The sequence below is a fragment of the Lutzomyia longipalpis genome, chromosome 2, assembly GCF_024334085.1.
Source record: "Lutzomyia longipalpis isolate SR_M1_2022 chromosome 2, ASM2433408v1".
Classification (NCBI taxonomy): domain Eukaryota; kingdom Metazoa; phylum Arthropoda; class Insecta; order Diptera; family Psychodidae; genus Lutzomyia; species Lutzomyia longipalpis.
This window is the reverse complement of record NC_074708.1, coordinates 15,336,748-15,361,014: the sequence shown is the minus strand read 5'-3', so window position 1 is coordinate 15,361,014 and position 24,267 is coordinate 15,336,748. Positions and strand designations below refer to the sequence as shown.

General features: G+C 35.8%; 4 protein-coding genes across 10 annotated transcripts in view; 1 reads left to right on the top strand and 3 right to left on the bottom strand.

Annotated features, from left to right (window-relative positions):
- The window catches only part of LOC129790850 (cleavage and polyadenylation specificity factor 73), a 566,536-nt gene extending 564,606 nt beyond the window's left edge, over positions 1-1,930 (bottom strand). For 3 of the 5 annotated variants that reach the window (XM_055828649.1, XM_055828648.1, XM_055828647.1), the window contains exons 1-4: positions 1,798-1,930; positions 1,620-1,683; positions 1,451-1,548; positions 87-1,378 (exon numbers count right to left, since the gene is read on the bottom strand). In XM_055828649.1, coding sequence (XP_055684624.1) covers positions 87-1,378; positions 1,451-1,548; positions 1,620-1,683; positions 1,798-1,868 — 1,525 coding nt within the window. In that variant the 5' untranslated portion in view covers positions 1,869-1,930. The remainder of the gene's footprint in view (positions 1-86; positions 1,379-1,450; positions 1,549-1,619; positions 1,684-1,797) is intronic. The other 2 variants (XR_008750633.1, XM_055828646.1) reach the window with 1 other exon arrangement.
- LOC129790865 (UNC93-like protein) overlaps positions 1-24,267 on the bottom strand; it is a 1,060,245-nt gene that overhangs the window by 564,606 nt on the left and 471,372 nt on the right. The window lies entirely within an intron of this gene.
- On the bottom strand, positions 2,238-3,410 carry LOC129790926 (3-hydroxyacyl-CoA dehydrogenase type-2). The gene is made up of 3 exons (XM_055828771.1): positions 3,289-3,410; positions 3,040-3,204; positions 2,238-2,973 (listed from the first exon to the last, which is right to left on the bottom strand). The coding sequence occupies exons 1-3, from the start codon at positions 3,295-3,297 to the stop codon at positions 2,380-2,382; spliced, it is 768 nt and encodes a 255-aa protein (XP_055684746.1). The 5' UTR covers positions 3,298-3,410; the 3' UTR covers positions 2,238-2,379.
- LOC129790901 (polyprenol reductase-like) lies at positions 4,648-14,159 on the top strand. Of its 2 annotated transcripts, none has more exons than XM_055828738.1 (2): positions 4,648-4,863; positions 11,176-14,159. In XM_055828738.1, the coding sequence occupies exons 1-2, from the start codon at positions 4,803-4,805 to the stop codon at positions 11,757-11,759; spliced, it is 645 nt and encodes a 214-aa protein (XP_055684713.1). In that variant the 5' UTR covers positions 4,648-4,802; the 3' UTR covers positions 11,760-14,159. The 2 variants fall into 2 exon arrangements, with proteins under 2 accessions (XP_055684713.1, XP_055684711.1); XM_055828736.1 differs by lacking the exon at positions 4,648-4,863 and adding an exon at positions 9,554-10,255.

Sequence of the window (24,267 nt, the reverse complement as noted above, 5' to 3'; positions counted from 1 at the left end):
TTTAATGTTTCATGCAGGTCCTTAAAGGGTTAACCAGAGAATGGATTGAAAATTCAGTCAAATAATAATGAAATTTTTTTACTCACTCGATAGATCCGATGCGGCCAGGATGTGATACTTAAAGTCTCTCTTGACGAGGACCCCGCTGAGCTTCTGATCCTTTTCGGGGCGCTTCACAGCTAAACTTCCCATCACTTTGGCCGTCTTCTCACCCTTGAAGTGCAGCTCAACTGTGTGCGTGTTCCGGGGATTGTGGAAGGAGATTTGCGTCGTTGGTTCAGCTTCGTACTCCCGCTGAAGGGCAGACTTGAGCCTGCTCATCTCATTCTGCTCTCCGTGCACGAGAACCACATGCCGTGGCTTGAGGAGTCTGATGAATTCACTCGTTTGCTGGTAGTCTGTGTGTGCGGAGAAGGAGATGTAGTCCACGGACATGTTCAGGGGCAGCTTCTGTCCGGACATTGTGACGATTTCTTCGGGTTCCGAGAGGATTGTCTTGGCCAGGGTGCCCTCGACGCAGTACCCGGCAATGATGACGCCATTCTTTGCGTCTGTGCACCAATTTTCGAAGAGTTCCCGCGATAGGCCACTCTGCATCATTCCCGGAGACGCCATCACGACGCACGGCCCGATATCCTCGAAGTGATCGATCCCCTTGAGATTTGAGATGTGCCTGAAGACGAAGGGATTGTTCACGGCAATTTGTCGGCGGATTTTGTCATTCATGGCATTGATGTAGGTCTGATAGACAGCCATGCACTTCTTGGCCAGCGATGAGGCGTAGTAGATGGGAATGTCGTGGAGTTCGGGATTCTGGCTCCAGTATTCATCGAGAATGAGCAGAAGTTCCTGCGCCCTGCCCAAGGCAAACACCGGAATGAGGCATCGTCCCCCCTGAGTGACAATCTTCTGCACGAGTGACGTGAAGCGTGTTTCACGATCTTCACGCTTCTCGTGAATGTGTGTTCCGTACGTTGATTCAGTGATGAGAACGTCCGGACGCATTGTGGGAATCTCCGCGGCCATCAAATGCCGATCTTCCTGCCGGGAAAAGTCTCCGGTGTAGAGAATCTTCACGCCGGCAATCTCAATCATGAACATTGCAGCTCCCAGAACGTGTCCAGCGTTGTAGGCCCAGAAACGAACCCCAAGAACGTCGCGTTCTTCGTGGAAATTTATCGTCTCGATCTTCTCCATGCTTGCCTCGAGATCTGCTTCCGTGTAGAGCATCTGTTCGGTGGAGATGTTGCTGACTTTGATGTAATCCGACAGCATCCATCGGTAGATTGCCTTTGTGGCGTGAGTCATGAAGCAGCGTCCCTTGAAGGAGGTTTTCTGCAGGAACCACGGAAGGGCGCCACAGTGATCCAAATGGAAGCTAAAAGAACGTTAAAATAAATTTTAATAATCAAACCAATCAAGACAAAATAAATAAAATTCCTCAACTTACTGTGATATAAAGAGCAAGTCAACCTCTTCCGGTTCAATCAGATCGACGAAAGGAAGTGCATCCATGCCACTTAATCCCGGATGAATCCCACAATCGAGCTAAAAGAAAAATTTCCGGGAGTCAAATTGAGGTTATGTTTAGCTTTTGTCAATATTTTTGCAATTTTTACCATAATTTTCTTCCCCTTGAACTCCAGCATAATGCAGGATCTTCCTACTTCCTGACCAGCTCCCCTGGAACACAAAAAAAAATGGAAATTTTACCCGGAAAATTGGAAAAATCACTTCTAAGTATTTTTCAAGATTTTTAGATAAATTTTAGTCTTCCGGGGATTTTTTATTACTTACAATGGTTTGATGAGAAGCAAATCATTCTCCTCCGCTGGAATTTGCGAATCTGCTTTTCTTTTTCCAGCCATTTTCACGGAAAATTCACCAAAAACAATGCGGAGAAAAATGTAAACAAACCAATCAGTGTTGTGTGACTGACAAGCCGGGCTAAGACTTTGACAGTTCCCCGGCGGGCCATACAAACAAATACATACAAATTCCTTACGCGATAGGCATTTCGAAAGCAAAAGGGTGTCTCAATTTAAAAAATAAATCTGAAAGTTTCTGATTGGAATTTTTTTTCTTGAAATTTCTTCATCAGGATGCTTCAGGATCCCTAGAAAAGGCCCTACTGATACTCCGAAAGTTTTGGAGATTTTATTTTCTGCGAATTGAGACACCCGACGCTTCCGGAAAAATCCGGAAGCTCATAAAAACAGGAAAAAAATGCAAAAGAATTCTCAAATCAATCTAAAAATCTTTAATATTGCAAAAAATCATGTCGAAATGTAAAAAGAACAATCAAAAACAGAAGCTCTGGCTTCCGATAAATGCATTCCTGGTGCTCCTGGAAGATCTTTCGGGGGGTTTTACCGGATCTTACGGCATCATCCGGAGAGCTCCATCGAGACGAATAGTCTCCCCATTGAGTAGTGGATTGTCCACGATACTTTCAACCAGCTGAGCGTACTCGGAGGGATTTCCCAGGCGTTGGGGGAAGGGCACAGTTTTGGCCAGGAAAGCGCGTACCTTGTCCGGAAGAGCCTGCAGCATGGGAGTGTCAAAGAGACCCGGTGCAATGGTGACCACACGAATTCCGTGAGTACTCAAATCCCTGGCAATGGGCAGTGTCATGCCCACAACGGCTCCCTTGGAGGCAGAATAGGCCGCCTGACCGATCTGCCCATCATAGGCTGCCACGGAAGCCGTATTGATGATCACCCCACGCTGTCCATCGACATTTGGCTCATTCTCACCCATAAGCCCAGCTGAGAGTCGGATAACATTGAACGTGCCCACGGTGTTGACAGTCAGGACACGTGCAAAATCCTCCAGCTTGTGGGGGAGCTTCTTATTGAAGTTGTACGTTTTGAAAGCCACAGCTGTTCCCGCGCAATTGACAGCCACATCGAGCCTCCCGAATTTCTCCTTGGCTACCTCCAGAGCCTTCGTAACATCCCCCTCGAATGTCACCTGCGTGGGAAGAAAATTTCACATTAAAATGCCCCAAAAAAGACTTCCGGAAAATCCTTTTCTTACATCAACAGGCACAAAGACAACATTGCTGCCCAAATCCTTGGACACATCAGCCCCCTTGGAAGTCTTCAGATCACAAATGACCACCCTAGCGCCGGATTTAGCAAATCTCTCCACGGTGGCCCGACCAAGGCCGGAAGCACCTCCAGTCACCAAAGCAACGGCGTTCTGTGGAAAAAATCTCACATTAATTTTTAATCCTTCTGCGGAATTTGCATCCAAGGAGAATGGGGAGAAAGTTCAGCAACTCACCTTAAACATTCTTAACCGGTAAATGGAAAAAAGCAAAAGAAAATTTATGTAATCAGAAGCACCTTATCACCTTTGCCCCCACATACAAATGCCCTACGCGTGCTGTGTCGGGTAAGGGGTACTTGTTGAGCAATTTCCGAAAAGAAATTGAGAGAACTTTGATAGGTTTCCAAGTGACCCAGTAAACAAAACATCGTGATTAAATGTTTGAGCAATATTTGATCAAATATTGAGTTCTAAATTATTTCTTGTTGATATTCAACTAAATATTTTGCTATGATGAACTAATGACCTTTTTGATAATGTTTTGTTATTAAAACTTAAAAGCTATCGCCGACTATAACAAAACCGCCTCAGCATGTGCTTGTTATTTTGCTTTTGCGTCTCTCTGGCTTTTAAAGTTCATCAAAGAATTCTCTTCAGTTTTTTTTTTAATACTTTTAATAGATAGTTTTAATGTAAAAATGCTGCAAAGTGTTGCTGTTGCTGTTCTCATCACTATGGCTGTATTATCCTTAACGGAAGGTAAACGGAGGGGGGAAAAGTAATTCAGTCTAAAAAAAAAATTAACATTTTGTTCAACTTTCTTTAAGCTTTGAGCTGTTACAAATGCAATTCAAACACAGATCCAGGATGTTGGGAAAATCCTTTGGGACAGACAATGGTTGACTGTGGGCAGAATGTTGAAGATGAAGGATCTGAACTCTTCCGTTGCATCACCATTAAAGACAAAAGAAGTGTTGACCATTTAGTCATAAGAGAATGTGGAATAGTTGGTCGATGTTCAATGGAAATTATGTCTCTAAGAAGATGGGGAAGATCTTTCTCAGAACTTATGTTTTTAATGAATGCTGTGGGAAGTGTTGTTCATTTAGACACAATGCCAGAGCCACCGTCATGCATTGAATGCAACAAGGATTTATGCAATAAATTTTGAAGTTTTAGATTGAAAAGTAACACAGAGTGCTGCCAATTGAGAAAACACTTGTAAGTTGAAAAAATTCAATGTGTTAAAGAGGGTTAAGAAAGAAGGTCCTGTACAAAAAATCTCAAACAATCAGTCAATCTATGATCAATATTCTTTCAATAACTTTACAAAAGTTTGAGCAATAATTGTATCAAAGAAATATACTACTAAGGTCAAGTTTTGTTTAAAAAGAATTGTTGCATTACTGACCTTTTACACCTTTGACGCGTATGCACTGATAACGATTCATGTTTCTCTCATTATTCCGTTCACAAAAACTAATGAAAGCATTAAAGCCGCAATGATAATAAATCTGTTGATAAGATGAACTATGGATTTTTTTTTATTATTTATTTTTATTAAACTTAAAGCAATTGCCGACTGTTGCGAAATCAACTCTGCTTTTACTTGCAAGTTCATTTGCTGTGTTAGCGTCTCACTGTCTGTCTCCAAAACTTAAAACGCATAATTCTCAACAGTTCTTGATATGTCTCCTTGAAATGATCATTTGTGAATAGTTCGTTGGAGGTGTTAGATGTAAAAAAAAATGATTGAGAAAGTTTTTGCTGTTGTTCTGGCCATCATTGCTGTAGGATCCTTGACAGAAGGTAAATTAGATCTTAAAGTGACCTGATAATAAAGTCAAACCTTACTAGTGCGTTTGGAACTTTTTTTTTAAGGTTTGAGCTGCTATAAGTGCAATTCAAACACAGATCCAGGATGTTTAGAAAATCCTTTGGGACAGACAATGATTGACTGTGGACAGAATGTTGATGATGAAGGATCTGAACTCTTTCGTTGCATCACAATACGAGATGAAAGACATTTTTTCCACAGAGTTGTAAGGGAATGTGGAATAGTGGGTCGATGTTTAATGGAAATTGTGTCTTTAAGAAGATGGGGAAGACCATATTCGGAGCTTATGGTTTTAATGAATGCTGCGGGGTCCGTATCACATGCAAGACCCGAACCGGAGCCACTATCATGCACTGAATGCAAATGGGACTTGTGTAATAAATATTAAAATTGTTAGAAACTTAATATTTCTTTATACATACATTGTTGCAAGTAGGTACATTTTTTTATAACAGAAGTGAGAATTTATTACTTTATGTCCTTTAGGTAAAAAAAAACATTTTGGGGTATTTTACCGATCAATATGTTGAATTGACGTCATAGAAATCAATATTTGAGTAAAATAAATCAAATATTGGCCCAACATTGATCAAATAACAACCAACATTTTAACAATTTTTTAAACACTCAATTCGCAATTATGGTTGAAAGCAAAAATACCATATGTTTATTTTTCAAAGCAATTTATTAAATAAATAAGAAAATCTTGAAAATAGATAAAAGGAATTTCAATTTTTATTTCTACGAAATGCGAAAAATGATTTTTTTGTTTGTTTTCAAAAAAGAAAAGGAGCTTTTTAAATTTTTCAAGCTTTTCAATTTCCAAAAGCCACATACTCTGGTTTTCTTTATTGCCTTGTGTAGGTATGTCGAGATATTTTATTAATGCAAGCTACCTTCTCATCCTTGTTATTTTCTTGTGCACATAAGAACCCGGAAGAATACATTCAAATAAATGTTTTACTGGAATTTCCATGAGTACGATTATTTGCCTTTCTGGGTGACTCCCCTGAATGCTCCGTCGAATGCAAAATTTTCAGTGGTGAAGAGCGGAGGGGCGGGGGGTGAAGGTGAAGAAGAGAGTCCTGTGGAATGCGCCCTGTGTGAGCTTTTCCTTCCCCAAGTGGTGGAGAGATCTCATGGGAAATTCATCCCCAATGAGCTTGTCCTCCCAGACGCCTCAAGACACGTCCGTTGTGTATAGAAATTCAGTCCGGAAGACAGTGATTAAATTTTCATGCTGCATCAAGGAAAGGAAGGGATGAAGAGGGTTGTTTGCTGAGGCAACCCCTTAAGACATTTTTTCTCACATTAATTCTTCGCTTTTATCTCATTATTTATACTTCTTCCTTGTTTATCTTGTGGGACAGTCTCTCAGTGCTAGGAATTGTCTAAATTCCAATATTCTGCATTTTATAGGTAATAAAGAGACCGAAAATTGCTTTTTGGTCCTTTAAAAAAAAAACTTCTTTTTCCATTCTCTGTACGTGATTTCCACGCTGCAGTTGGGCCAAAACCGACGACACTCCTGCAGTCTTTGCCATTTTATTCCTCATGCAGCTTTAGAAGGAAGCTTCACGATTAAATTATTCAATTTAAGGACTTCTTTCTGAACCACTGAATATTGAAAATTTAAAATACAACAATAGTTTTGTTCCATTTTCTTACCCAAAAACATCCCCCTAATAAATTTCTCTGTGGAACATTTTCAAATGTTATGTTCGATACACATTTTTTTTACTTCTCCATCTCTCCTTTTATGCTCTATAGAAGAAAAAAAAAGAAAATCCAATTTTTCACCACATAAAAAAAACACCCACAATGTCCGATTTGAAAGAATTTTCTCGATGTACGACATTTAATTACTCGCTCCACACAATGCTGGATTTTTGCATCCTCCGAGGATACAGAAGGGGGATGACTTTTGCCCACCCCATGGGATTGGGTTGACGATGCACCGGGATTATCTCACCCTTTACCCATTCTCCGCACCATTCACAGGGCGACCACTGAAAGTTGGTAAATTGCTCTAATTAAATGGAATGACCTTTTCTTCTGCTGTTGCCTCAACTCATTCATGTCGTCTGCAGAACAATTCGCACAGCAAATGATCGTCTGCAGGGCAATTCATTTGCTAACAAACAAGCTCATTGAGTTGGAATTATAAAATTGAATATTTTGAATTCTCACAAAATTTAACAATAAATGCATTTTGTTAATTTTCAGCAAAAACTTTTATATATAGTGGAATTTTCAATGGAAACTTTTATTGGGAATTTCAATTTGCCACACTTTTTAGGCACTCCACTGAAAGCTCTCTCGAAATAAGTTGAGAAATGTGAGAAAGCGTAGGGGAAGATGAAAAGCGGGAAGTGAGTTTTAATTATAAATTAGTTTTAATTTAAATTACATTATGATTTTAAATTACAGACATGCTAAATTTTTCCTAGGTACTACTTTTTTTGCCAAATTTCGCCTAAATTTATGCAAAAATAATTAAACTTTCTAGAGCCTCTTCAACAGAAGAATTAAAGATCTTTAAAGAATTGGAATCTTTTTAAAACTTTTTTTTGAGATTCCCTGAAACCACATTGAAAAACCAAAAGTAATGCAACCAAATGCCATTAAACTAAAAGTCAAAAACTATTAATTTTGTTAACTCTTTAATGGCAAAAGCTTGTTGAGCTAAAAAGGAGTCTTCCCACTCCTTGTATGAGAAAATCTATCATTCGAGAAAACAATTATGATACAGATAATCTTGATAATCAAAAATAATAATAAGATCGTAAAAGAAATGTCTCATTTAGCTCTTGAATTAATTGGAAAAAGTCAGGAAGGTCAGGAATCATTTTGTCTAAAATAGAAAAAAATGATGTCACAGTTGTGTTTTTGTCTCTTTCAGTACATGAAGTATTTATGCTACGATGGTCAAAGCTTTTTGACGAGATTTTTTTATATTTATATTTTATGCTTTTAAAATGACGAAAAGGGTCAATTGTGACGTCATTATTTACATTTTTTAGCAAATATTTTAACAGCTTCTCCCAGATAATCCCTGTGGAAATTTATTAGGGGAACCTGGCCCGATTCCGACCTCCAAGGGTCCGCGCAGAATGAGAAGAAAAATGGTATAAAATAAAAATAAATGTTATTGAAATTGGTACCATTTTAAAGCTCATTTAATGCTCTTTTTGCTCCCATAACTTACTACATTTAAAGTTTTATCGGTTTTAACCCTTGGAGGATTTTACTGGCCAAAGTGGCCAATTCGACATTTTTTCAATCGTCACAGAATAAAATCTCTTAAATATATCGCGAATTTTCTACATTTGTGTGTAGGAGAGTTCAGTAGTTCAGGATCGTCGAAAGAAAACTTGGAAAAATATTTCCTTTTAAGAGAAAATGAAGATCAAACTTTTGAGGTTAGAAACCTCGATCCTCTAGGTGTTAAGTAATAGCGGATTGAAAAAAAGGTCCAAGGAGGTCGGAATTGGGCCACGTTCCTCTACCTACATTGCTTTCAAAATTAATTTTCATTTTAAAAAATTTAATTAGGTTAGAAAAATAGGTGATAAGTAAGACAAACAAAAAGCTCCTATATTCTCGTTATTTACCCGAAAAGTAATTGATTTTTTTATGTTTTCGAAAAAAAAAGGTATTTCATTGTCATCAATATAATTATTTGAATTTTTAGCATGTTAGGGATTTTATTTTTATTTTTTATTAAAATAATTTATTTTTAAGGACAAAATTATTGAACCACATCCCTTAAAGAGAAAAACTTGAAAGCACCTGCTCACATCCCAAGAAGTTCCATGACCTTTTGTGCCAAAATCTTGCAAACTAAAGCAAATTCTTCTGATACAAATTCACAGCAATTCGTCTTAATGTCGAAGTGCATCATAGCCAAAACAACATATAATTCGATTAGGATCACCCTGAGTGATGGCCGTTCTCATCTCCATTAATAGCATTGTGTCAGAGGGGTCCATTTGAGTGATTTATGAAATAATAAAATATGTATCGTGGTTTCCTATAGCATGGGAGTAAAGGAAATGGAAGGCCTTCCAACCAGCTTTAATCTTCACCTCAGGGTCTGATTAAATTTCCTCCCCAAAAATGGAGGATGGAACTTTCTCATCATAAAGCCCAAATTCACAACTCATGAGAATTTTGTTGGAATTCATTTAAAATGCATTTGAACTAATTTACATTTTTTTTGTAGAAGAGAAACTTTTCATTTGAAAGTTTATTTTAGTTTTCACTTTATTTAAAACTAACGAACCCAATAGGGGATTTTTCGAGGAAAATTATAATTCTAGTCTTGCACTATACTTAGATTGCTAAAGTTATTAAAAAACTAAAAGTTTCATACAATTTTTCGTCATAATCATTTCAGTTTGCCTTTCAAACCATACCAATTTTCTATCGTAAATATTTTTTATTCGTAATAAAATAATATTATACTACAATAATTCTAATCAAATTAAGTTTTCTTAAGCAACGTAAGCAGAATGTAATTTATAATAAAAATTCTTATATAATAATAACAATCTGTGAGAAAATTTCCCATAAATAATTACTACAATAGGAAAGCCATTTGTGAATAATTCTGTGTTATCACTCACGGCCTTTCATATCTCTCTCTCAATAAATTGTGTGTGTTTGCTATAAATAATCAGTCATAGCTCCCATGTAGATGGAAGTGGATGCGTGAAGAAATTTTGATTCTTTCAAAAATTCCTCAGGCCAGGTGGTCAGTTTTTTTCACAAGTATATAAATCATCTTAAATTAAGAAAGCACGCTTCTTGTTATCAGTGATGAATCATTGTGAATGTGGGAAACGATAAGAAATGATGCGGCACAGATAAATGGGGAATATCATCACTTGGACGAGCTTCAACTCAACCAAGGAGGAAAACAACGTGCAAAGTACCTCACAGTGTTTTTCGCGAAGTGCTCGGTGCTTAATCTTCCGTGTGGCAGCATCAGGTGTGGGACGAGTGCCAAAAACATGACACCTTCGAATTCTCCAATAAATACCGTCGAGGCAATTTTTTGGTTCCTAGCATCAGCCTACGTTGCCATGGGCTTAGCAATCAATGTGCTGGAAAAGTTTCTGCCACCTTTCATGCGACGAATACTCTTCTATGGAAAAATCTCAGGGAATGAGAAGAAAAAAAGTGACTTTATGTCCTTCTTGTTCGTCCCAAAGTCATGGTTTCGTCACTTCTACATTTTTGCCTCTGTCTGGTGTTCTCTTGTGGTCTTCATGGCCATTCAAGGGCTCTCCACTGGTACCATTCCCACATGCTTCATCGATTTTCTCAATCTCATCTGCGGAAAGTACCGAACTGTGCAGAGTAAGTTCAATAAAATACCCTATATTTTGACATGAAAAACACTCCCAGACATTCCCACCGTCATGGAGGAAGCTCCAAAAGCTTTGAAAGCTCCTTTGAAGCAACATATGCGGAAAAGTAAATATTTTTCGTAAACAAAAGTGTATGTATTTTACACCACACAGCATAAGAGTGCATTTCACCTCGTCTAAATATTCTAAAATAAATATTGAACAGCTCCGGGGAATTTTTCTATAAATTATTCATATCAATTTATGATTATCTCTAAAGAGTACAGAGTATGGGAAATGCTTCTGTTTACGGATATTCTCGTAAAAGTCAAAACATTACCTTTTTCGGGATTACATTTTATCGTTAGTGGTAAAAAAAAAGAAATAAATTTATTACGTAATAGGTAGAAAAAATCATTTCTGTGTTTTAGGGATTACGCCACCATTAAATTTTGTAGAATGGGCTATTAAGCAAAGCTGTGATGTTGTAAAAATATATATTTTCATTATTCTTTTATTTTGTAACATAAAGAATTATGTTTACGTGTTAATTCGGTTATGTAAAGGAATTTTTTTTGAAATTTTCGCAAAGTCTGACTTCAAAATTGCCTAGAAAATCAGTTTTTGACAAAAATTTTTGCAATTTTGCCTAAAAAGTTTCTAAAACTGTTCGATTTCGGTAAAATGAAAACTTTTGAAATTTCTTTAATTTTTCAATAAAGAAATTTCTAGTAATTCGAACTAGAAAAATAGTTGAAAATAAGAACGTTAGAGAAACTTTATTGGCGATTTAATTCAAAACATATTAAAGATACAGAAACTAAAGAATAAAAGAATGAGATCTTTATTGATATTTTCATTCTATTATCAATATTTTATACCCGAATCTATCGCTTTTAGAATTCAGAATAATTCTTACCTTCTTTTCAGCAACTCCTTTGGAAACCCTCTTGGCTCTCTTCTTGTTATTCATTCACATCCTCGTCAGATGCTACGAGACGAATTTCACTCAAGTTTTCTCCAAGAAGGCAACAATGAATCTAATCCAATACTTGAATTGCTACGTCTACTACTTTGGAGTGGTTGTCCTTCTCATCTGTAGAGGAGAAGGATTTGTTACTGGCACCTCCTTGACTCATCTCAGCATTGATGGATTTTCTTGGCGTTTGGTCATCTGCTGCGCATTATTTGTCTTTGCTTCGTACCACCAATTCAACTCTCACAGGATTCTGGTAAATCTCAGACGCGATAAACAAGGTCGAGTAGCCACGGAGGGTCACTTTGTAGCATCCGGTGGGTACTTTGAGTGGGTTTCGTCGCCCCACATGTTCTTTGAGTGCCTCATCTACGTCTCCCTCTTTGGTATTATCTGGAGAAATTCATCATGGTGGGCTGTCTTGGCTCTTGTTGCCGTCAATCAACTCACAATGGCATATGAAACTCATCTTTGGTACCGGAAAAACTTCACCAAATATCCAGCTAAGCGAAAAGCTCTCATCCCATTTATTTTTTAATTAATCAGTTATGAAAACCTTTTTCTTATTAAGAAAAACGATAAATTGAATTTTTATTATGAACTTGACGCTTTTTCTGACGCTTCAATTAATTGAAATATACATAAGATTCAACACCTTTGATTCAGCTATCAATCCATTTGCTTTCTAAGTATGTACCCACAAGCAAAACTTTCAGATTGTGCCAAATACTTCAAAACTATTCAGATAATAGGATGGACAGTGGAATGTTGTTAAATAAGGGATGGTCACGTTATTTTGGAAACTCTACAGGAACAAAATGGCCAAAATGTGAGAATTTCAAATAATTTTTCTGAGCACAAAAATTTATTTTCTAAATTGAAAATACTGAATTCTTATTAATATTTGGCCATTTAACAAGAATGCAAGCAAATTTCAAATTTTTGGTTTCAAAAATGGCTTGAAAATCGCTCTTGAAAGTCCCCGAGTTTCCAAAATAACGTGACCATCCCTTAAATTTACGCATGAACTATTTTCATGCACAAACGTATACGCCAATATGGAAGCAATAAATTATCATATTAACGACATTGATAAAATAAATGACCCGGAAAAAATTCAAAATTTTGTATAATTGGAATATTTGCAGACCTATGGATCTATAATGAAAAAATTAAAAATATATATTTTTTTAAATTAAATTATGGAAATAATTACAATTTAATATTAAAATAATTCACTTAAAGATATCTATTTATCTTCAATTTACAGTACAGCGTCGAACTTTGTTTCCTTTGCCTACCGATAAGGCATGACATTGATGAAATTGAATTAATCTAACTATTATCTTATAATACTAACTCTGTATTTATATCTGTTTAAGCAACGTTATAATCGCAATAGGAGAGATTACTGTTGACTTTAAATAGCCAACACGCCATTCAGGATCTCATGTGTGACTTTTCCAAGCCATTTCCTCGCTTTAATTACCACAAAAGTCACAAATTTTCTCAGCACTGCAATTCTCCTCATGAAAAATGACTTTAGACTGCAGAGATTAATTATATTTTAAACGCAAAACAGAGTTTCCCCTGTATGGGAATCATTAATCACATTTTCCATATATTTATATATGTATGTTTTTTTTATTCCTCCCACAATCATATTTCTTTTTCACGCACTCTTCCGGAACGACGGATGAAGGAGGTGAATGCAGGAGTATTACGGGTAAATACAGTTATAGAGAAAATCATGGGAAAATTTCTTTATTAGATTCTAGCTCCTCGACAAAAAGGATGCCACACGAATGCGAAATGAATAATGCCGCCTTGTCAAAGGAGGGGGGAGCGATGGTGGAATGTGAAAGATTGATTCAATTTCGCAGCATACATTTTGTGAACTTCTTGCAGCTGCGACACGGTCAGAAGATGTCCGGGGGAACAAATAGCATGGCGGGGGGAATGAATTTTTGAAATTATCTTCCTTGAGTTTACTGCAATGTCCATGGCGAGGAATTTCTCTTTTCGCAATTTCTCATCCTGTCCCACGGGATGGTGGGTTGTTATGACGATGGATACCGAGGGGGGGGGAGTGCTGCTGCCTTCTGCATAAAAAGGACATAATAGCACTAATTTTTTATGTGCGAAACAAAGAACTTTTCCCACTGACCGTGTGCCAGAACGGAGTGAAAGCCCCAAAAGCTCGAAAATTGTTGCTTTTGCAGCCTCACCGTGTGTGTGGATGAGTGAGACGGAAGTAGTGATTTTGGAGGAGCTTTCCCGGCGAAAGAGGCCAGATGCGGGTGATCCAGAGCGCATATTCAAATGCTTCGCGCGAAGGGGTATACCGGGGAATGTATTCGGAGCAAAAAGTGAGCTCATGATGACGTCGAGACATCACAAGGTCCGCACGGGAGAAGCGCTCCCAGTCAGTATGACGTCGATTGACGCTCAGGAATGACGCTAGTGTACCAATATGCGAAAATTTCCACTCTTTAGCAAATAAAACTCAATAAAACGCGATGAATAGAGAGAAGATTGCATAGGAGGTAAAATAGTTCAAGGCGTTTTATGAGTAATGAAATGTGAAAGTAATACTTTTGATATGTTCAGAGAACTTTTACAGGACAGAAAGTTTGGATTTTCAGGAAAATGCGAAAAGCTGTTTCTGTAGAAGAAAAAGAAACTATATTTTTGCTTATTAAATATTTTATTATAAATATTATTTATTTGTAAGCTCTTTGTTCTTCTCTAAGCAGTTTCATAAGATCGAAAAAATTTTGCCTAAAAGTAATTTAAATAAATTTAATTTTAAATACTAATTTTTAAAAATTTATCAAACATAAAATCCTTAAAACTTATACCGAAAAATAAACAACTGGGCCGATTCTCAAAAATCTGACGGAGTTAGAAAGGTCCAGATTTAAAGAAAAGTCTGAAAATGATTAAGGAAAAGTCCAAAATCGTTTTCCTTATGAGAAAAAATAGTAAAAAAGCTAAGAAAACGTTTTAGGGCAGGAAATATCTTATAAGAATAATGTAGTTATAATTTTTTCTTTATCTCGTTGGAAAGTATATAATCTTTTTATGTTTCTTAGTTGTTGTTTTTTTTTTCATCTGTCTTTTGAATAAAATCTATTACCTTGAATAATTTTTCTTACAATGCTGTTTTCTTTATGTGAAGAAAAAAACATTTTTTGTCAGATTCTTCTTTGAATTTTCAATCTAAAAATTGTGAAAACTTTTCATTTTTCATTTAACAAAAAACATTCCTATTGATTTAATTTAAGATACCAGCAAAATATTCCAAATAATAGAGTTGCATTTATGTATATAAAAAATTCTATAGAATCCGTAAATAGGATTTTTTTCTATTTTGACAAATTTATTTTCTTCTAATGCACTCTGAAGCGAGAGCAAGTGAAGAGAAACTTCCGTAGTGGAGATAAAAACTTTTCATCTGCAACTTCACGTTTATGTGTTAAGAAGAAAGAAAGGAAAAAAGCAATAACTTTTTCTTTGGTGTTGGAAATAGTTGTGCAGAAAAATTCTTAGAAAAGCATATCGTGGGAATAGGTGCATTGTGAGTGGTGGGGGGGGGGAATGATATGGCATCAAAGAATCTATTTCTGGATCTCAAGCATTACCTCCAGCTTTTATGCGTCAAATCAATGCACTGAGCCCTGATGTATTTCTCATATATGGCCCTCAAGACATTTTCTCCGGTCGTTGGCAACAACATGAATGCGAGTTTGATACTATATACAGCAACAGGAAGCATCCGCAATGTGGTATCTATTTCCCCTTACATTTGCCCCCTTAATTGGGAATTGATTTACAATGAGACAAAGTATATTTGTTTTAAGCTGATGACAAGGCTGATGTGGAAGAAGACGAATATTTGCTTTAAGATCCATGGACCCATTCAATCAATCAAACCTCACAAACCACACAATTGAGGTGGAACACAAGAGCTTTTGCACCAGAGCTTTCATCGTCCCACACACATTGAGAGAAATTGCCTTCCTAAAGAACATTGAGAAAGTGAAGTACAGAAGTGATCAGTTTGGGATGCACTTTCAGGGCATTTCCCACAAAAACGAATTTCACACAAATGCAAATATTTGCTTTTCCTCTCCTTTCCCTAAAACCTCGTGTACGAACAAATACGTCTGGTTGGTGGTGCTCGATGTAGAAAAGAATGTGGTTTTCGGTGTTAAAATGAATTGGAAATTTAACTTTACTAACTAACAAGCACTTGAATAAAACGATGGAACCCAACCTTCCATAAGTAGTGCGATTTATCAAGCATTGGCATAGCGCCAGAGATTTTTTCTTTCTCACCGAAAAGTGCTTTTAAATATACATCGTTTGGAGTGCACGAAGCAAATATCGAGAATATTGATGCTGATGATAGCGTGACTCCTAATTGACCTTTCAGCTGCGGGAAATATTATATATCAACCCGAATTCGTTCATGATTTGAGTTATGGTTTTGGGAAAATAAATAAATTAAGGAGAAAATCAATGTTTAAATTGATTATTCTCAATTTGAAAATGAAATTAAATATTCGTTTTGATTAGGTTTCGATATTTTTTTTTTAAATTTGTCAGAATTTATGATGAAGTTCTAACGAAATTGTTTTAAAATTGAATTAAATTAATTAGGAGAAACATCATTAAAATATAATTTTGAATATATATTTACTATCATCGCTTCTCAGATTTTATTCAACTATTAAATTTAAAATAAGTCAATCATAACGCGTCCAGTTATTAGAGTTGGTATACCACAATGCGGATGGATCAGTCTATGCGTTGTAATTTAATTTTTAAGCAGTATTAGTAGGCAAAGTTGATTTTTTTTATGAAATTCATCAATTCGAAAGACAAAAATGGTTATATCTCAAGTTCTATTTCTATTTATTATTTCTATCAAGCACATACAGAAATTTCTTGACTAGTTTTTGAAAGGTATTGAAATAAGCTATAATCTGACATATATTTCGATACATTTCAAGGTCACCTCCAGAACACAAAATGGCGGATTTTTGTTCTACCAAAACAGTTTTTTGCACTTTTCGTCCTAAAGGAATAGTTTTAGAGATTTCTGATGTTTTAAAAAGTTGTAGAGTTTTGCAAAACCTTTAATTTGATACTAAGATGAGCAAAATCGGACAAGTAGTTCAGGAGATATGGCTCTTAGAACTTTTCAAATTCAAGAATTTTTCAAATGGCCATATCTTCTAAATGGCGACATAGATTTTCTTCATTTTCGGACTGATGAAAGATATTGAGTCAGGCAACAAAATATCAAAATTTAAAAGATTTGCCTAATGGGGATTCGGAGATATTGCCCCTTAAAGTTAGGCAATTTTTGTTTTTGTTTTTAGCGCCTCTTGCAGATGTTTTTGAAACTTTAAATGTTCTAAAAAGTTGTAGGGCTTCTTGAAACCTTTCATTTGATACCAAGATGGTCAAAATCGGTCAAGCCGTTCTCGAGTTATATCGAAAAAACACTTTTTGCTTTAGGCCGCCATATTTGCTAAACCGCTTGACCGATTTTCAAGTATAATTTGTTGATAAAAACATCTCACTGAGCTCTACAACATACTGAAATTTCAGACCTCTAGCTGTAAGGGAAGTGGTTGACGGTATTTCAAAATGGCGGACGGCGGCCATCTTGGATTTTGAAAATACGAAAAAATGAAATTTTACACCCACATTTCTATAGAAAACTTCAAACCCGAAGTCTCTATCTGTTACCGTTCTCGAGATATAAGGCAAAGTTTGGCGCAGAGGCCGGCAGGCCGGCCGGATCAAAAATTTTCCACCACCATTTTCACAATGTGGGTTGTCTAAAACGTGCTCATACCAAGTTTGAGCCCGATCTGAGGTGGTCGGTTTTTCCGACATTAGTTTTACCAACTAATTTAAAAGTTTAAATTCAAAATTATATGTAAAATGCCATGCTATGATGTAGGTACCTAAACTCCATGGGAAAATCTTCAATATATTTTGTACAATTTGTCTGTACTTTCCGTGTAATTTATAAATCACACTCCACTACAAAGTATTCCCTTGGCGTATTTGTTCTTGTCTATTGCAGCTTAAATGCATACAAAACGTAAAATGAATTTTGCTGGATTTGTTTTTGCAAATATCAGCAAACTCTCCCCGCAATAAATCGCATTTCAATTCATTCTCACGCCTGCAATTTTGGTGAACATTTATCGTGGGCATCACCGTGAATTTTCATTCTTATTCAATGTTCCTCAGGATGTGCTGGGAATTCGGGGGTGTTTTTTGTTCCTTTATATATAGCAATTTGCAATTCATATGGATGGAAAAACTTCCCTTCAGGGACGTACGCAAACACACCGCGTGATGGGTTTTCGCTCTTCTCGCTCACCTAATGCCCCATATGGGGCCTATATCATCTTTTATGGGGCAGAGACACGGTTTTCACCAATTTTCCCGATGTGCCGTTCCACCATTTACCCATTGCTGTTGTAGCTTTCCCATTTTGCTCTCACAGCTTATCCGTTGCAATTTTGTGAATGTCACATGTGTTGTCCCGTACAATTTGTTCACTGCTGCACCTCGTTCACCATGCTGTGGTGTAGACCCTAAAAATGGATTAATTTCAAACCACAGAGCTTTTGTGAATGAATAAATGGAAGATTTAGCTAAATGGAACTTATGATTACAGCATCGTCGTGAATACTTGTTTGAAAGCAACGAAAAGAGAATACCGAAATTGAAGGAAAATTCTTTTTTGAATCATTTAAAAAAATGATGAAAATATATTTTAGAAAATTCCTCTTTTACATAAAGGGGTGGCTGGCTATATGCGAGCTACATACCTCCTAGTGGGAAGCAGTGTAATGCCAATTGCGCTATTAAACTAGAAGATTAAACTATAAATCATCCAGCATTGCCGAGCATACTTGAAACATTTAAAACACCAACCCTGCAATCTATGCTGAATTCCTTTTGCCCACTACCCCGCAAGCTGTGTCAAAAGCCATCGTCAACGGTGAATACCCCTCGCGCGGCAAGATAATAAATTAACTTATTACTTGTGAAGCCGTGAATAGGAAAGTTCCATTCGAGAGAGAGAGCAACTCCCGAGTTTTTGGCAAAGGCCGTATTGTATGCAGTGAAGCCGCCCGTTGGAGCTATAAAATATGTAAAAGCTTCTTTTATTTCCTTGTTCTATTTCAGACTCCATTTCATTTTGTGATTCTCCGTATTTCACCTGTTCCACGTTTGTCATTCACTTCCATCGTATACGGCAATGTCGTTTTTGTTTTTATATTGTTCACAGACAAAGACCTTTCCAATACACTTCGGTGAATATTTATAAAAACACCTCCCCCATATCTAGATAAGTTTCCGAGCAAGACTAATTATGAGGAGAATTTTCTACACGGTGTGGAAAAGGGATTACATTGTCTTGCGGGAGAAAAATTACTTTATGTTGCAATGTCTAACATACATACATATTGTATACTATGTGCGGAAAACTTTAAAGCAACACAGCCAAGAAATTAGACTCTGAGAAATATGTGCAGAAAATTACTTTCTTTGTGAATAGTTTCGAACTTTATGAAATAAAACTTTAATAAGGGAAAAGAAATAATTCTAAATTATTTTCTCAACTTGTTTAAAGCAATTAGCTTTAAAAAATTTCTTTTTTTAGCCTAGGCTGTAACTTTTTTGTTACAGTAGAAAAATAATTAAAATTCAACATTATTTCTGTTTTAAAAATTAAATTTTCAATTAACTGAATTTCCTGATTATTATTCTGCACTAGTTTGTATTATTTTAATAAAACAATTCCATTATAAAGGGAAAAATATTTTTTAAACTTCATTAGTTTCATGAAATAATAAATTAGTCCAATTTAAATTTTATGTACAATTAGAAAATTTATAATGTTACATGTAATTAAATTTATTTAGTCAAACATAATTAAGTTATTTTTGTAGAGCATAATTATTTAATTTAATATAGTGAAAGAACTCACAAAAATCTAAATAAAATAAAATAACTTTCAACGAATTCTTTATAAAATAAATAAGACAGGAAAAGTTCACAAAGCACAAAACAAGGTAACAATTCAAGCAATGATGACAGAACTTTAAACATGAATTCCGAGGGAATGACAAACAAGGTAAATGTGACATGAAAAATATTAAAGTGTCGCCACGTTTCACCTCTTTCACGGTGGAATTACATCGTCCCTCAACTATGGGGTGAATTGCTGTTAAATTTACCTTTAAGAATTAAATTTTCGCTTATAGAGAAACAAGTTAAGTTGGAATTTCTTTGAGTTTTGCTTCCTGATGATGACTGCATGCAAACCACCTCAAGCACACCCTCTCAAGCAAGAATAAAGAATGGGATGGAGAATTTTGCTAAAACTTATGCACTTCAACAAGATATCGGGGTATGGAATTTGTTGTACCAACCACGAAACTTAATACAAACTAAAATCCACTGATTTTCAGTTCTACACTCACTACACTTCATGAGAAGTCGAATACAACGTTGCAAATTGAATGGGAAAATGTTTCAATAGACTACTGAGAAGAAAATAGACCACGAAAATGTTCTACGTAGAGCAGAAAATCATTTTTGAGTAATTTAAAGTATTTTGTATTTTTTTTTCACCTAAAAATATTTAACATTATATAACCATATACATTTATTGCAATGTGAGAAAGAATTCACAGAAAATTCTTTCCAACTTTATATAAACTTTCAAAGATATTTAAAATGATTCCCATTGAATTTTATTTCCCATGTGGTGGGAAATATGTTTGAAAAATTTAAATAATGTTCCATATATAGAAAAAATCGTTATTATTTGCATGAGCATTTTTAGGGGAATAACATTTTGAATTTTTTTTAAATTAAAGTTTTAAATACTAACCTGGATTTTCTCTTTGAATTTATTTCGTTCAAGAAGTGTTCTCTTATGACTTTATGTGCATAAAATTGGCATACACAGTTCTTATTTTAACAAAATTTAAATGGATTCGGTTGAAGGAAAAGTTTTAAAATATTTTATGCGATTTTCAAGAATATTGAGAATTGAAAATTGATTTTTCTGGATAAAAACTAAGAATTCACGAAAATAAAAAAGAATTTCAGGGGAGATCCGTCTTAAAGTTCCTTTTAATTAATAATGATTAAAAAAATTCTAGCTTTAAAGCTTTGAATACAAAAGGTACGTAACAAGACAAAAATCTTCCATAGTTTATTTCTCATTTTTAATCAAAATTTTTGAGAGATCAATATCGAATTTTCAGCATACTTCTTCCCCCATTTTTGACCATACTTACCTACGTACAAGCGACATATGTACATAATGTTCCTGTATTACAATCCAAACGTATCAATGTAATTCACTTTAATGCTTCTCCTGTGAAAAATCCACCTTCCCCATATTATTTTCCCTTATTCCCTAATGCTCATTTGCTCATGTAGCATCAGGTATGTGTCATCTCACGGTTGCCTGACTCTAATGTGATAGGAAAAGTGCTCAGTGAGGAATGCACTTAATCGCTGTCCCGAGAAAAAAGGCACAGCAAACTCCAGAATCGATCAACCCACAAAGTTGCTGAATAAAAATAAATGTATTTTTTGCTATAAATAGCAAAATCAATTTATTTAGCGTAAAGAAAAATCCCTTATTCTCACTTTGACTAGAGATACGTACGTATATAATTTAAAATAGCTTTCGCCACATTTCGTGTTAGCACAGGAAAGTCACGGAGTGTTATTAAAAGTCTTAACGGGAAAACTTCTTTCGAGGGAAGAAATTTCCTTGCAAAAAAAAACTTCATCAAATCCCTACTTGTGACGCGAATGCGAAAACGCCATGCACGAAGGAAATGGCCAAAACAACCACTTAGAGAGAACCCAGGGTATTAGTTGGAGTTTTAAAATTATGGTAATGGTGTCACCAAATCCCTTTTTAAATGTCCTTTAGAGGGCCATGAAACTGGAGATGCAAATTAAAATTTATTAGAAACTGAAGTGGAGTTAGAAATTTTCCATTCTCCTATAACTTCTTATTAAATGCATTTTTTTATGTTTTTTAAACTTTGAGTAGGAGAGCCCTTTAAAAGCTGCGAGAAAATTCTGGGAAAATTCTTTTTCATGACATTCCAGGGAAAATCGTTCAATGATCGAAAATAAGTCTAAAAAGGAATGCGAGAGTAAAGGGTGGAAAGGCTTAGGGTTGAATTTCTAATGATTTTCTCTGGCCAAATACGACATTTCAATTTAAATTCATGGCGAAGACTCACTTTGGTGGGGTGGTTTTTCGCACGCTACAAATCACAATATGTATGTCTCGCTATATATGGATTTCTTCGAACGCGGCCGGAAAGTCGGACGATTCCTTTCAAAAACTCCATCGAGCTGGCAAATAAAAAGATTTCATATCGTCTCCCTATTCGTCACAGCGCTCCCTTTCGTGCACACCACCCCCATCCCCCTCATCGTCTGATGTTGGCCTATTTCTCACCTTCAAAAGCCCCTTCGCCAATATTCGGGAAGTACATAAATGTGTATTACTATGTATAATGTGAATATGGTCATATATTGGGGCTGGCATTCTCCACCGCCGCAGATATTTTATATATTTACAGCGCGGTATGGCGTGACGAATGGACGAAACAACGTTGTTCAGGAGGGCACTGATGATTCAGGCGAAAATGCGATAGGAATTAAATTGGACGACCGTGGAAAACAGCTTCCATTCCAGTTTACTATCTCACAGTGGCATGGTTTTATTGTTTGGGAAATTCCATTGAGAAAATCAAACACATGGCGTCAATGATGGATGTTTGGAAAACAGAGTTGTTTTAATACTTTTTAACCATAAAAATATATATTAATTTTAAGATAGATATGAGTAAGTTTATGACATTTTGATATAATAGATTGATTTGAGTTGTCAATTAGTTTAGTTCTAAGAAAAAGAAAAACCTTAAGATTTTTCTTTCATATTTTCCAAAAGAACCGAAAATATTGAATAGGTTTTAAAAAATAATAAAAGTTTAAAGAGAAAATTCTTGACCTGTGGATCCATTGTCGGCTGAGATTAAAACATACAATGTCTTTCAAACTACATAATAGTAATAAAATTTCCACCTCATCTCCTCGTATTATCATCAAATCTTAAAACTTGGATAGCTGATGGTGCCAAAAAAATTGAGCATATCCGTCACAAATTGTGCAGAAAGCACCGCTGCCAAGGGGAACAGAAGAGGATATATAAAAGGATGTCAGTGGGGTGTTAAAGGAAATTATTATTTTATTTTTTAGGCAATTTTTCTGGTGCAGCATTTCCGAGAAGGAAAGCGCACCATATCCGGAATCTTTCATACACGCTCGAGAGATTTATGGATGTTTCAGCATCTGGATGATATTCAGCTCTGCCTTGAGCAAGTAAAAAAGCCTTGCAGCTCCTTCAATTCTCGCAGTTGCAAGAGAAAATATATGATTTTCTGTTGTACTCCGAGGGAAACAAGCACCAAACCAATATATAAGTTGTGGAAAGGGTGGTGGTGTATGGGGAGATACACGAACGGATTTCCTCATGGCATCGCAATCACTTCCTTCCGCGAATGGAAAAAGGAATTGTGGGAAAATTGGACAATCTATTAAGGGGGTGGTTTTGTGGAAAATCACGGAGATTGACCCTTCAAGATCACTGACAGAGAAATGGAATTAAAATCACTTGCGATGGTGGGAAGAGATTCATTAAAAAGAGTCCCCTCATCCCCCGCAAGTGACATTCAGAAATAAATTTAGACGAAGAGATTTGGAAATTTTTGAAGGGAAAATGGAACAAGAACCATTTTTGAGCGAATTAATCTCCTAATTTAATTTGGAAAGAAATTACGAAAAAAAAATCCATTCATTTTTCTTTCGCTGAAAATCAACTTTTTTATCGTTCTTTTATTAAATAGACTACATGGGGAGTCAATGGGGAGTTACACAGAAGGTCTGTGACACTGATATATCGCAGCTATGAACAATACATGGTAGAGTAGACGTGAAAGAGCTGAAAAAAAAACCGAATAATTTCCCACCAGAAAGATATATTTTACTGTCGTCAGGTTGACTCTTCAAACTTTTCCACCCAAAATAGCTCAAACTTTCTTCCTGTACAAATATTTGCCAAAATGTGATTTAACTCTTCATCACTCACAGATGAGGCTTCCGCCATGCAACTTTAATTGAAATTTCAATCTCTTGATTGTTTTGTTGTTGTGAGAGAAATTGTTGAATTTGTGCACCACCTTTCGGGGTGGAATTATCTTATTTTTGCTCAAGCTTATTTCTTTCGTAGAGACATTAATTGGAATTGCGAATTCTGAGAAACTCTCCACTGAAATCAGTTGAAGGAGTTTATCTGCTTCTGTATGGGAAAGTTCCTCATACGCGGGAACAATTATGAGTTCTTAAATCATGTAGATAATCAAAAATGAATAAGAAATCTCTAAATAGACTTGTCAAGGGTGTAGTTAGCTACAGTCGTGCTCTCGTGGTAGGACCGTCGTCAAAATGACTTCTCCGCGGTAAAACGGCTTCAGAATGAAGTATTTTGCCTTCGCAGTGGGACAATTAGTACTATTGGAAAGGTAGGATACTAATTGTTCCACTGCGAAGGCAAAATTCCTCATTCTGAAGCCGTTTTACCGCGGAGAAGTCATTTTGACGACGGTCCTACCACGAGAGCACGACTGTATCTATTAAGAGGGGTGTTTTTAGAAAATATTTTTCTTACGTTGTTAACAACTTTAGAAAATTATTTTTGTGTAATTCTAAGGTTTCATATTGCTCTCTTAAAGCTGGATACTCTTTACTTAACGTTTGACAATTATTTTGTAACGTTACATATTTAATTTCTAACATTTATAATGTTTGTTTTTCTAATTTTTGACATTTCTTTTTCATTTTTAGACATTGGTTTTTAACGTTTGACGTTTTTTCTCAAATGTTTGACATTTCTCATTAAATGT